General features: G+C 39.3%; 1 protein-coding gene across 1 annotated transcript; it reads left to right on the top strand.

Moving 5' to 3' along the window:
• The first annotated feature begins 5,406 nt into the window (after window positions 1-5,406).
• Window positions 5,407-13,456, top strand: chst1 (carbohydrate (keratan sulfate Gal-6) sulfotransferase 1). The gene is made up of 2 exons (XM_017414169.2): window positions 5,407-5,902; window positions 7,487-13,456. The coding sequence occupies exon 2, from the start codon at window positions 7,533-7,535 to the stop codon at window positions 8,817-8,819; it is 1,287 nt and encodes a 428-aa protein (XP_017269658.1). The 5' UTR covers window positions 5,407-5,902; window positions 7,487-7,532; the 3' UTR covers window positions 8,820-13,456.
• The last annotated feature ends 682 nt before the right edge of the window (window positions 13,457-14,138 follow it).

Consider the following 14,138-nt stretch of genomic DNA (forward strand, 5'->3'; position numbering starts at 1 on the left):
TTTAATTTTGCATTATGTTAAATTAACAAGAAGATGTTGTGTATGTCTCTGTTAAAAAAACAAAACAAACAAAAATTAAGGAGCCATCCAAAGCAAAGCTAAGCACTATAATATTCAATGAGAGCACCCTGCCCGTCAATGTATGACGAGAAGGGGCTTCCCGATGCTTCAATACGCTTCGCACAGGGAGCCTGCCCAAGCGTCCAAATGTGACGAGATCGGAGTGAGAATGTGTTGTTCTATATAGTGCATTTATCTCATTGCTACTGTAGTACTTGACAAGCTGTTTTGTACAGTATAAAAAAAAGCTTTTATTTTGGTTGAAATCAATCTCAAAGTTGAGCCAAAATTGTCAAATTAACAAGTTAATAGTATGGTTGTACAGCAGTGGTGTTGATGGCTCATAAATGTTATGAGAACAAAGTCAATTCCAGTAATCCACATGTTTGAAAGGGAAGTTTGAAAAATATAACAAGGGAAGACATGCTTTCTATGTACTCTTGGGCATAGTTGAGACTTACAGTATGTTCATTAAAAATAAACACAGACATTTTTTTTCCACCTTGTTTGAAGGACAATCCCATTCACACTTCTTCTGTTTGGATGCATAACACACAACCAAAGCAACACAGCTTCCACTGTGGTAGGTAAAAGTAAATACGTATGGCCCAAGTGGTACATATTTGCCTTATATATTTCCAAATCACTTGTCTTGACACTCGTAAAGCATTCACTCCCCAGGATAACATCCTTTCACCTGCTAAATAGTACAGTGTGCTGACAATTTTTCTGACAGCCCAGGCAGGTGATCTCATTACAGCTGTCTTTTCCTCCATGACCAAAAACTGCCTTTGCACATGGATAATAGGCCGAAATGAAAGGAAAAACCTTTGTAAAAATACAAGGATTTATGTGCACATAGCCTCAGTTGGATTTTTTTTTTCTCAATATGGCTTGACAAACTGGAGTTTGTGGCATGACAGCATCTAAAAATGGTCAACTGTGTGAGTTGCCAGCCTCATTAAAAAGCACATTTCTTTATAAAGCTGAACTCCTGAATGCTGGTTGACCAGTAAGTTAACGTTAGGTGGGTAAGATAAAAGGCTTAGCTAACATGTAGATTTGTTCAAATAAATAATTGGGATAGCACAACTAACATTTGTCCCTTCTAATTAAAAAATTACAATTAATTTGCTCAAGGTGTTAATGTACTCGATTAACAGTTGTTTCCTTATAATTAGCTGTCTGTGTAAATCGGTATGTGCAAATGCAATACACCTAAAGTGCAGATTTATGTCATGTGCAATCAATGTTTATTCTAAAGCTAAGAGTTTGTTTAATTAGTAGATGATTTATACTATAAGACATAAGATTTTACTTATTTATTGCCTTTCGAGATAAAAACTACAAGGTACTTCACTTTAGAATAACACAAAAAATAAAATAAATCTAGGTAGAATAAAAATAAAAGTAATACATTAGGCTAAGATACAATCAGAAAAAAAGCAGATAGAATGCTACACAAATGCCAGGATAAAGAGACGTGTCTTCAGCTGGTTCTCAAATAAATCCATTTAGCTCAGAGAAAGTAAATGAAAGGACAAAGAGTTCCATAGCGTAGCAGCAATGACTGTAAAGGCTGATGTCGCTTTTAGTTTTCAGCCTTGACTCAAGGACAAATAACGGCCCTTAATCAGTCGACCTTGGGGTCTTGTTGGTGACATATGGCTTCAAAAACTTGGAAATGTATAAAGGTGTCTTAAAAGCCCAAACCAGTACCTTGAACTGAGTTCTGTATTGAACAGAAAGCCAGCGCAGAGTGAACAGCAAAGGTGTAACATGGGAACACTTGGAGGACCCAGTCTAAGGTTTAGCCACTGCATTTTGGACAGGCTTTACTGAGACAAGGGGACTTAGAATCACAGTAAACAATGCAAGATGAAATAGAAGCCTTAATCATTTTTTTCCATCACATAGGAAATTATAGCACTCACTTTACTGATATTTCTTAACCTAAAATACAAAAACAAACAGCCCTTTTTATCAAATGGGTCAAATGACAGATTAGTTTTAAAAGTCACCCCCAGATTTTTAATGGTATGTTTAATGTACATGAAAAGGAAACACGGGTTCCTAACAGTCTGGGGGACCAAGCTATCTGGAACTCATAAAAGAACCACTGTTTTCTCCTCCTATAGAACATTACGTAATGCGATGGACAGGCAGCCTGTTCCATACCCTGCCTCCTGCCCGTTAATAGCTGGGTTAGGTGCCAGCTCACAAACAACCCTAAACAGGATTAACAGGGTACAAAAAATGAGTGAGAATGTTATATAACGTTGAATGTAAAAAAAAATAAAAATGTCAGCCTGTATACCAATATGCTCCGTGATCTGCCTCCCTCATTCTGTTAATAAAAACAGAACAATCCCTTGATAGTGTTGTTTGTCTCAAAGTTTCATATTGTGAATGAAAGATGCCCAACACAAAAAACAGGCATCTGTCGCCATGTGGATGGTAGCATAAAGATGATGGAGAGAAGAACAAAGCCAGCACCCCCCCTCAGCCCCCCAGTACACATTATTTAGCTTGGCATGTTATGAATCTACTACAAATCCTTTTATAGCATGCTCGGGAAGAATAGCCTTATGTGATAATGTGCTGAAAGGCTATCACAGTGCAGCAGATGCCCAGCTTCAGTGTGGAACCGTGTCCCTTGACAAGGCTTCCACAAGCTGGGTTTTTTGACATGAACGCTCTGGGGACAGCCGTGGAATCATGGCTGTATAGCGGCTGCTTTGCTGGCCTCCCCATGGCAAAGCTCTGAGCACATCCAGAGCCCTTTCATCTGTAAACTTGAGACAATAGCTGAGAAGCTTCACAGAGCACCCAGGAAAGGGCAAATGCATGTGACCACAAACATGCGCAGAGAGAAATATAATCAAAGACCTGCTGGAGCAGATGATTGGCTTTGATAGTGCGTGTGATCTCTGCAAATGAACAGTATGTATGTGCATTATCCAGGCTGGAAAACAAATGGCTGTTTCAAAAGCAATTAGCTAAATACACTGGCATATTCTATTTTTAGTATTTATTTGTTTCTGCCCATGTTATTCTAATACAATTTGCATATCCTTTTATTAAAATAGGATTTTTTTTCTGCTGTGAAGTGGTTTTTTTTTGTTTGTTTTGTTATTTTTTAATACTAGCTTTGTGGACTATTTATGACACTCTAAAATCAAAATTTAAAGTGTTTTAGAATTTGACAGATTATTGGTAAAATGTCATAATGGTTATAATGCTAATTTGGGTGTTGACAGTGCAGCATTGACAGTTTTTTTTTTTCAGTTTGAGACAAACTTCTTAGTTATTGGCCACATGGCATGGCAGTACAGTTAGATAAGACGTTTTTTCCAGCAGTGAGCTCCTCTTTATAGTTAATTAAATATAGGCCTAATTTTAACTACTAAATTGAGTAGATTTCAGGCTGCTGCCTCCTGCATCTAGGGCAAAAAAGGCAGAATTAAAGGCTTAGCATTCTTTGAAGGAATGCATATTGCACACCGTCTTTCATGCCAGAGTTTAGATCATCTTATGAAGAGAAGAGACACACTTACAACTGATTTGGTCAAATCTTGTAAGTGATACTATACACAACTGTGTAATATTATGAGATCTGTTAGTACTCAGAGTTCTGATGGTGACTTCTAGCTACTACCTCGGCAGAAGTTAGCTCAATATCTGTCAGACTGACTAAGGTATAGTCATTTTCATATTGGCTAATACTGATTAGTTGTGGTGACCATCTGGACCTGGGGGGACTCCAAAGGTTAATCAGTTGTAGCTATATATCCAATAGCAGCCATCTTAAATGGGGTTGACTCCAACAGTTTATCAGTTGTGCACCCAATTATTACTCTCTGAGAGTTTCATTAAAACTTGTCCAGTGGTACATGAGATATTTTGCTAACGCTACATGAACACATGCACACACGGACACAGGCAAAAGCCTCATCCCTACTTCAGCTTCAGCGGTGGGTGATAAAGATGTGAATAACACAGTAGCCCTGCACACCACAAAAGTACACATTTGACAACTGCAATAGGTAAAGATGCTTTTTAAAATTGATATTATTATTTTATGCATATTTAATCTATCATAATTTTTCAGTCTTTGCTGTTTCATATTGATGAGCAACCATGGTATTTCTGGTGTGAAAGAACACAACATTAGCTAATTATAAACCTCTACAATTTTGCATGAGACCATTTGATTTGCTTGTTCCTGTTTTCTGAACCAACGTTCGTATTACTATGCAAATGTACGAGCATAGACTGTTATATTCTGATGGTGCTAAGAGATGGCTGAATGTCCATCTGATCAACACTTCTAGTCGGGCCAAAACTCTACTCAACTCTTAGCAGCCTCTCAGTTCTGTGACTGATGTGACGGCTAATGAGGTACTAAGCATTAATAACTACAGAACAAAATTACCAGATTGTGCCTTTAATATTGCAGGTTCTAAATATCTAAATCTAAGGAATTTAACTCAGTTGTTTTTTCTAACAGATGCAGACTTTGTTTTCATCAGTTTAGAAGAGTTTTCTTGTGAGCCTGACTGTGCATCCTTTTCCTCATTCGTTTTGCCAATCTTCCTACATGCTCCTTTCAGGTGGCCTTGCATTTCACCTGGCATCAAGTTTATTTAAAGCCCACCCACTCCTGCATCAACTATATATATATATATATATATATATATATATATATATATATATATATATATATATATATATATATATATATATATATAGAGAGAGAGAGAGAGAGAGAGAGAGAGAGAGAGGCTTTGCAGAATCACAAGAACCTGGGGCGGTAATACTGATGCAACCAGTTCATGCCGAAGTCTGAAGGTATATATATATATATTAGCTATAGGTGCATCTGATCAAACTGGACAAGTATCCTCAAAGACAGTGGTTCCTAACCCTGGTCTTGAGGAACACTATCCTGCATGTCTTTTATTTTTTCATTGTGTCATTATTAATCACTCACTCCTTCAAATCAGATGTGTCAAAGCAGGGAAACAACTACAACGTGCATGATAGTGTTCCTCGAGGACCAGGGCTGGGAACCGCTTCTCTAAGATAAGTGAGCAAAATAAACCTGTGGGGTACTGTAAGCAACTGCATGCATGCATGGCAAAAAACTAAAAAAAAAAAAAAAAAAAGGAAAGTTCCAAATTTGTCTCATGCAAATCAAATGTTTGCACAATCAAATGGAATTGAATCCCGGTGAACACACACTGGCTGAGTGACAGGAGCTGATTTGCTTCTGTGGATGAGGGCGATGAGAGTGTTTGTGCGTGATTGCGTGTGTGTGTGAGAGAGAGAGAGAGAGAGAGAGAAAGAGAGGCAGGTGGAAAGGGGGAGGGGTCGGGGGTGGTCCAGACAGTCGGTCCTTGTGTAGCCTATACCTCACACGCTCAGCTCAGCCTCTGCGCATCACAGAAGGAAGGAAAGAAGGAAAGGAAGGAGAGCCCGGCTCGGTCAGCCTCACCGCCTGCCTGCCTGCCTGGTTATTAATAACACACGCGCTCCAACGTTGCTCCATCACCCTCTGTCTCTCTCTCTCCTTTTTTTTTTTTTTTTCTTTTTGATTTTTGATTTGACTTTTTCCCTCCCCTCCTCTGTGTGTCTGAGGCCAGCCGCTGAACTTGAACGCCTCTCTCCGGCGTCAGATGGAACACAGGAAGCTGCCAGGCGCGTTTATTCTCTCCTAACAGGGGAAGCAGCGCGCAGGAGGAGGAGGAGGAGAAGGAAGCGTTCGAGGACTAAACCCCAAAGCAGCCGTGATTCATGGACGTACCGCGCCGCGCATCATGACAAAACAACTAACAACAAGGTACAACGAAACAAGACTGATTTAGCTTCTCTGCAGTTTTTTTTTTTTAACCAAACCGCTTATTTACCACTGGAGGCTTGAGCGTATTTGGTGCTACTTGGCTGAGACGCGTTAATCTGTGTTATATTGTCTTATCGCTGCGTAAGGATGCATGCATGGCTGGAAGAAGAGAGAAAAAAACAATCTCTGACAGCCTATAACCTGTTCCTGCAGTGAAGTGGGCCTCCCCCCCCCCCCCCCCCCTTATTCAAAATGTCACTGAAGAGAAGAGAAAGCATCGCTGCTCTCTCTGTGTCTGGGCTCGTCAGCTGTAGAAGTCGTGTTATTTTATTTATTTATTTATTTTTTTTTTTCGGGTTTTGTATTGTGAGAGTAATAAGCTCATAAGCGCACAATCATCCTCCTGCTCGCCTGTACATAAACAGAGAGGACGTGTGGTGTCTCGAGCCGGACAGAGCAAACTGCATACATTATTGTGGACTGCAACACATTCGGGAGTTTAAAGATGTCCAGCATTCACTCTTTTTTTTTTTGTCATTTTCGCGCATGGCTTCTAAAGTGTAATTTCATTGTTGTTTGTTTTACTTCCACATTTAAAGTTCACAGTATAAAGGACACCCTTTTTTGTGATTTCAAATCCCTATTAGGAGAAATTACCATGTGCTTATCTAATTGTTTTACTTCCAGTTCCACTTCCCCTTGACATGACATTGGCAGTGAATCTTGAAAGTGTGTTGTTCACCTTTGGAAACAGACTTTATTCTTTCCATGCTCAAGCAGCTTGCAGCCCTGTAGTTCTACTGTCCAATCAAGCTTAATGTGGCTCTTAATTATATGCAGATATGGTGAAACAAACATTGAGGCTAAATGTGCAGTGTGATGCAAATAACTGTGCCTAACTATGACTGTGTGATACTGTAACCGATTTGAACCTGTTTAATGTCAGTACAGACTTAAATATTTAGATAAAATACTTTTTTTGTTGTAAAATAGCTGTTTAAATAGCTACTGTATGTATCCCACTGTGATCTTGGCTCTGACACTGCTGCACGTTTTGGCAGGCAGAGTCAGCTGATTGGAAATAAACCAAATACAGGGACTTAGAACTTCTTTATCTCTTTTAATTTCCAGAAACAAGACTGCAGCACTGGCAGGAGAAACAGGAGATAAAATGAATGATTAACATATAAAATTCTGACTCATGGCTGCTGCAGTTTTTATTTATTTATTTTTATTAAGGACTGCTTTTGTTCTTTTCTCATTCAGTTACAGTTAGCTCTTTTCAACAAATTCAATGCAACATATTGTACTGACACTAAAAGGATAAATTAAACAGGTCGCCATGAACCATTGATGACTTGCCCGTAGTTTTAAAATCAGACACAATACAAGTTGTCTCTTTTATTTGCTTTCTTCAAATAATTAGATTCTAATGTTCTTTTTAGTCCAGCTTACAGTACTAACATGTGAGATAAATAATAGAAATGTATATATAAAAAGTGATATTAGTTGATTAAATAGAAAGATAGACATTTCTGCTAAAACTGTTCCTCATAATAAAAACAACATATTCTTTGTTCACAGGGAGGACCTGGCATAGTCTGCTCTGGCTGGTTGAAATGCTTCAGCCATGCAATGTTCCTGGAAGTCAGTAATTCTGCTGGCCTTGGCCTCCATTGCTATCCAGTACACAGCCATCCGAACACTCACCTCCAAGCCTTTCCAGCTGTGCCCCCTGCCCAGCCCCCAGAACTGTGGTCTGGGGGCTCAGGAGACAGACCCTGCCTTTGAGCGAGGAGCAGCCGGTGGGGCCGGCTGCGATGACTACCCTTACTTTTCCATCAACGCTACGCGTAAACTGCACATACTGGTCTTGGCCACCACACGCAGCGGCTCCTCCTTTGTTGGCCAGCTGCTGAACCAGCATCAGGAGATCTTCTACCTGTTTGAACCTCTTTATCATGTTTACGCCACGTTGGTTCCACGACAGTCACACACCCGCAACCCTACGGACCGGCGTGTGACATTAGGAGCCAGTCGAGATCTTTTGCGTAGTCTCTACGGCTGTGACCTCTATTTCCTAGAGAATTACATCAAGCCGACACCCTCAAACCACACCACAGACAAACTGTTCCGCCGTGGTGCCAGTCGAGCGTTGTGCCAGCAGCCTGTATGCGATGCCTTTGGTCCAGGCGATGTAAACGTGGAGGAAGGAGACTGTGTGAGAAAATGTTCAACCTTAAACATGACTTTAGCAACTGAGGCATGCCATGAAAAAAAGCATGTTGCAATCAAAGTTGTCCGTGTGCCAGAGATTGGAGACCTGCGTGCTCTGGTTGATGACCCACGGCTAAATATCAAAGTCATTCAGCTTGTCAGAGACCCTCGTGGCATCCTGTCGTCACGGATTGAGACATTCAGGGACCCATATCGTCTATGGCGCATTTGGAGGGCCACGGGGAGAAGGCCCTATAATCTTGACATGAATCAGCTTACAGTTATCTGTGAAGACTTTTTTGGTTCTGTCTCAACTGGTCTTAGCCATCCCCAATGGCTGAAAGGGAAATACATGTTGGTTCGATATGAGGATTTGGCTAGAAATCCACTTCTTAAGACACAAGAAATCTATGACTTTCTTGGGCTGCCTATGGATAAAAATGTGAAACACTGGATACGTGCAAACACTCGAGGAAGCAATGAACCTTCAGCAAAACACAAGTTTGGAACAGTCAGGGACTCAGCTGCTAATGCAGAAAGTTGGCGTTTAAAACTGTCTTATGACATTGTAGAATCCACACAAACAGTGTGTCAAAAAGTACTTAAGCAGCTGGGATACAAGGCTGTGAAATCAGTTGAGGAACTGAGAAACATGTCTTTCTCACTAGTACAGGATAAAATATTTGTACCTTTTTTGTAACAAAGATAGTTCTCTAAAAAACTATTTTTGATATATTTATAATTGTTGCCTTATAAGTTACATACTTAGTTTCATTTCTGTGATTTTGTTTCATGGAATTTGCACTAAACTTCAAAGATGTTTGAATGCACCATTTGAAGTATGGATGAGTCCCCAGTGATCCTGAACAATACATTTTAAACATTGGTATTCAAGTGTCCAAACAAGCTGCTTTGCAGAAGCCAAATTAGTTTCCCATGAATAGAATCAATTCAAGGCACTGTCTTCATTAATTTCCTTTGTGGGAAGTGTTATTTCAGCAAAAGTAAAATATTTGTCCTCCAAAAACATGGGCATTGGGCGATGCTCCATACAGCAGTCGTGTTTTTTTTTTTTTTGTTTGTTTGTTTTGTTTTTTTTTTAAACCTGTTACGGCAAATTTTAACTGTACAAAATCAACTGTGCAATAAATAGTGAATGTCGCAGTCAACCTTTACCACTGTGGCATTTTTCTCCATGTGGGATAAGGGGAGATACTTCTGGCAGATGCCATGCTTGCAAAGGATAATTGCAGACAATTAATAGGCTCTCAAGTGAAAGGGACAGAATCCCATTGGAGGTCACGAGCATTTCATCAGAGGATTTACAACCATCTGTGACAGATAAACACGCACACTAATGAGAGGTAATGTTAAAATCTTTTTTTTTTACATTATGCATATATTTCAAAAGGATTACAACAAAATTTTAGAAGGTGAAACTGGACATAACAAGTTCTTAAAAGCAGGACCTGAAGCACTCAGAGATGTTTTCTTTCTTTTTTCTTTTCTTTTCTTTTAATTTTATTTATAAATTGTTTGCAATTGGTTGATTTAAATTAATTTGTGTGTGTGTGAAAATCATTACCCAGTATTCTCTACCTTGGATTACTTCATTTATAGCACTGTTATCCATTTGTCATCTAAAGCAATCAGTTAAAAAGTAGAGTTTTCTTGTTTTTATGTCATCTCAAAAGCAGGGAATGGGTGAAAACTGACACAGCAGAGCAAATAGTTCCTATGCATTTTTTTTTTCCAACCAAAAAGCACAGCTATTTAGACGGTGTGTGTCGCATTTTTCTGTTTGTCTCACAGATAAAAGATTCATAACTGAGAAAGAGATGTCTTTGTAGAACAGGTTGCGCTGCAGATTCCATTTATTTCCTAGGATGTGTGCGTGACTTACACTTTACAACACATATTTCCAAAGTATATCTACATTAGATCATATACAAAGAGTATTACACTAATGGTTGCCCATAATCTGGGACAAATCCTTTGATCATTAGCACAGCTGATGGCCTGTTTTAGCCAAGAAATGTTAATGGTACAAGCTCAAGGCTGAAATAGAGGACACCACAGTTACATAAATGAATGTGTCAGTCTTTCCCGCAGCTTCTTAAGATCTCTGGAAGGTTGCCAAAGCTTTGGACAGAATACGACTTAAACACAGACATTTAATTTCATTTCGTGTCACATTTCCAAACTGAAGCACAACGAAGGATAAAATTAATTGGCAGTTATCTCATGTAAATTTAACCACATTATGAGCTGTCTGATCTTGATGGAGTTTTCAGTCATTATTGATGCAAAAATAAACATGGATTTTTTATACCCTTGACTTGCACAAACGGCTGTGTTCAGTTTCTGCAGTTGGTTTGGATTTGAAGTCATGTTTACTTGTTTAAGGAATGGGTAGTTTGGCAAACAGCCTCCCTGGTTATTTCCTAAAAATACAGTGATCATTTCATGCTGCGCAATGCGATTCTAAATCCCTCTGTTACTGTGGAGGCCGGGACTGAATGTAAGCTTGGGCTACATGGCACGCAAGCTAACAATGGCTTGTGCACAAAATGCAGCTGCACCCATAAAATGCAAAATAAACACATTTCAGGGTGATATTGGTAATGCACTGTATTCATTATGAAGAACTTCGGTGTGTGTACTCTACATGCAAGAAGACGGCGTCTTATTTTAGACTTAGAAGTGAATGTCATTGCCTTTTGTCTCCCTACACTCTAATGATAATTAAAAAAATGTAGTATTTCTAGAATGCAAGATTTCAACCTTACCACTAGAACAATAAATACTTAAAAATGTAATCTTCATAAAAGTTAGAATCTAGGTCCTCAACACTGATATGTTCCAAAATTCAATTTTTACTTCTAATAATCTAAGTTTCGATTTCTGAGAGGCGCAGCGGTCCAGTCACGATGCCCATTTATTTGCACACAATAACCACTTGTTTCCCCATAAGATATAAACCCTGTGAAAGGAGCATCACACGCTCGGGCTCATCAGTATTGGTGACCGGATGTCCATTGAGATGCAGAGCACAAACCTTTGATCCTCCTCTGTTCCGAGACTGGAGGCAAACTCACCCTCTTTCTTTCTGCCAGTGCTCTTTCTGTCATCCACCTCTTTCTTTCTCTCTTTTCTCTTTCTTTCTTTCCTTACAGAGATCTCAGGGGATTGTTCCTGTGCTTCACGGCTCACTCTCTGTTTTTCTGCTTTTCCTTGGAATTTACTGAACGCGTTTAGCAGAGATTGAAATTAAGAAATCTAAATACTAAAAAAAAAAATGAGAGGTTGGAAAGCTGAGCAATTGTGGCCTAATGTGCATTTTTTCTTTGGGCAATGAAAGGATTTGTTGTGACAATATGAGAAATATTTTTTTCTGTTAGAGCACAAAGATGAGATTATTACAGATCCCATGTTTTTACATTATCAGCTGATAATTTTGGTTCAGAAGTTGCAAAACATTAGGTCCAACTTCTTTTATTTTCTGATGGCAAGAAACTACATTTATAATAAGTATAAAAAGGTCAGTGCTTTACTTGTTACATGTATTCCATTCTGTGAGAAACAGGTGTAAATTGTGTTTTTTTTTGTTTGTTTGTTTTTTAATTTCCCTGGAGGTTTTGTTTCTTGCATTCTTAGCTATTTAATCTAAATCTTTGTGCCACCACTGTTTTTCAGAATCAAGTTATACAAATCCTCTAATCTAACTTTGTTTGCCAGACAGATAGAAAGTAATTCAGCACTATCCCTCCTCACAAAATGACAGCAACCATTAAACAAGCAATGATCATTAAAGGCTTCTGAACTTGACTGTGGCTTTTTTTTCCAAGCTGCCAGTACATATTTCTTAATAGGCTTTAATAGATTTGACAGCACAGCATTTGGAAGCGTGACTGTATTTTGATGTCATTTGCTTTTTTTTTTTTTCCTATTAGGTGAACGAATATCATTTGACATTTAATAGTCTCAATGGTGAGCAATATCAAGCTGAACTTGAACATTGAATTTCTTTTTTTTTTCTCTTATTTTTCTGGACACTAAAAGTTTGCCAGTAATGCTGCACTTTATGCCCATTCCTGACCCTCACACAAAGTCTGTTTCCCATGTGTCGGTGTGTTGGAGTGTATTTGAGCTCTTGCTGTGCCCTCATGTTGTTTATTCTGTCCCAGGGCTGAACATATGGCTCACAAGCCACTGGAAATAAAATGACAGACAATCCCTTTCTCTCCACGCATCTCTCTCTCTCTTTTTTTTCTTCTTCTCCTCTCTAAATGTGACCTTAATATTCTGACCCTGTGTGACTGCATGGCAGAGCAGAGAGATATCTGCTTCTTTGTGCCTGCTGTTTACTAAACTCTGCTGACAGAACATGTCCTACTAGCTACTTAAAAAAATGAGCACAACCTGCTAGAGCAAATGATTGGAAACTGTACAAGAATAATTGTTGGTGATAACGTTAACTTGAGGAGATCTTAGATAAAAAAGATCACTACTATTTTGATTTGTGTGCGTGTGTGTGAGCATTTAAGTATAAGAGTGTAACTGTGAGCTGCTGAGCAGGATATAATGTAGGTATGAAGTAAAATGCCCACTGAATCATGTGAATTGTGTTGCTTACACGTGTGACTGTCACTAACAGTGCATTTCTGTGCTCTGAAAGGCACACGTCATCTCTGGACCCTCAACAGGTCACCTTAGGGAATGATTTCTGATGATGTTTGACTTTGCATCCGAGCAGGATGGATGATTGTTGCTCAGGTGACTACTTTTTTTTTTTTTTTTTTTGAACAGCCCTTTTAAAAGTATTCATGTAAAAATCATGAGAACTTCTTGTTCAGCTTCCCTGTACAGGTTGTCTACCCGGCTCTTGTTCGACTGCTGGTAAAATGACAACGGGGGGTTTGGCGAGCCGGGCTTTGCTAGAAGTGATACAAGCAGCTTAATTAAAGCTGTCAGCAGGTCAGCGTAATAGAGGCATATCAACCAGGTCATTATGTAGTTAGAGATCCAGAACACCATGTTAGGTTTAATGGGCCAAACTGATTTTGAATGGGAAAAAAAAGAAGAAATATTTCACGTAACAATAAATCTGGAATCACTAGCCCTCTCTAAAATTTGCGTAAGGACTGAATTAAAACCATCTCCCTCTCTTCTACAATTATTTGGACTTTGCCGGCGTATTGTTGCTGGATACAGTGAGTGTTGCACGATGCATGTACCTGAAATATTTCAAAGCCTGCAGTTGCTGTGAAATATCATCACTTGTAATATGACCACAGAATAAATGATTTTTTGTGCTAGCCTATTTTTTCAAACTAAAAGTTGAATAAATTAAAGCATTAAACCTTGTGTCATGTTTGAACTTATTTTAAAATGAGTAGGCAAAAAAAAAAACCCAACAAGAATTGGTAGCGATTCCCTAAATTCAAGGAGATGCAGCTTGAACTGGCAAGCCCTGGTTACTCTCTCTGCTCCCCTTGCTCTCATACACACTCTCGCACTGAGGAGCCATTGATGGTTAATCCCCCCCGTGGAAATGTGGTTATAGGTGAGTGAGAAATTGTGTGTGTGCAAGTGCGTATATGTGCATGCAGCCTCCGTGAGGCCGGTTAACATGGTTTACGTCACTGTGGTCAGCTGCGGCTCTCTTGGTTTGCTGCAGTTGCTCAAATTCTCCCCCTTTGGCTGGCCTGAAAAGCTGGAATCAGATTAGCACACATGCACAAAGGCAAATAAGCAGAAGCAGTCGCGAGCTAAAAATGAAGCTCACAGAGCTGTGGGAAAAGAGGAAACATGGAAATATTTCAGTTTTGACAATGAGGGATATACGACTGCAAATATGTGCTGTGGAAACCCGGTGCTCTATACCAGCTCAGGATGCAGAGACTGCAGCTGAGCAGGGCGGTATGTGTTCATGTCTGGGGCATAAATCCTAATCAAACTCTCGACTACCAGACAGACATTTGTTTTCTCAGACACTGGGATTTTAAATCAAGGCTCT

The sequence above is a fragment of the Kryptolebias marmoratus genome, linkage group LG15 (genome assembly GCF_001649575.2).
Source record: "Kryptolebias marmoratus isolate JLee-2015 linkage group LG15, ASM164957v2, whole genome shotgun sequence".
NCBI classification, from domain to species: Eukaryota; Metazoa; Chordata; class Actinopteri; order Cyprinodontiformes; family Rivulidae; genus Kryptolebias; species Kryptolebias marmoratus.

Bases quoted from the DNA above. Each gene is read 5' to 3' on its own strand.
- chst1 (XM_017414169.2), top strand. From the start codon at position 7,533: ATGCAATGTTCCTGGAAGTCAGTAATTCTGCTGGCCTTGGCCTCCATT.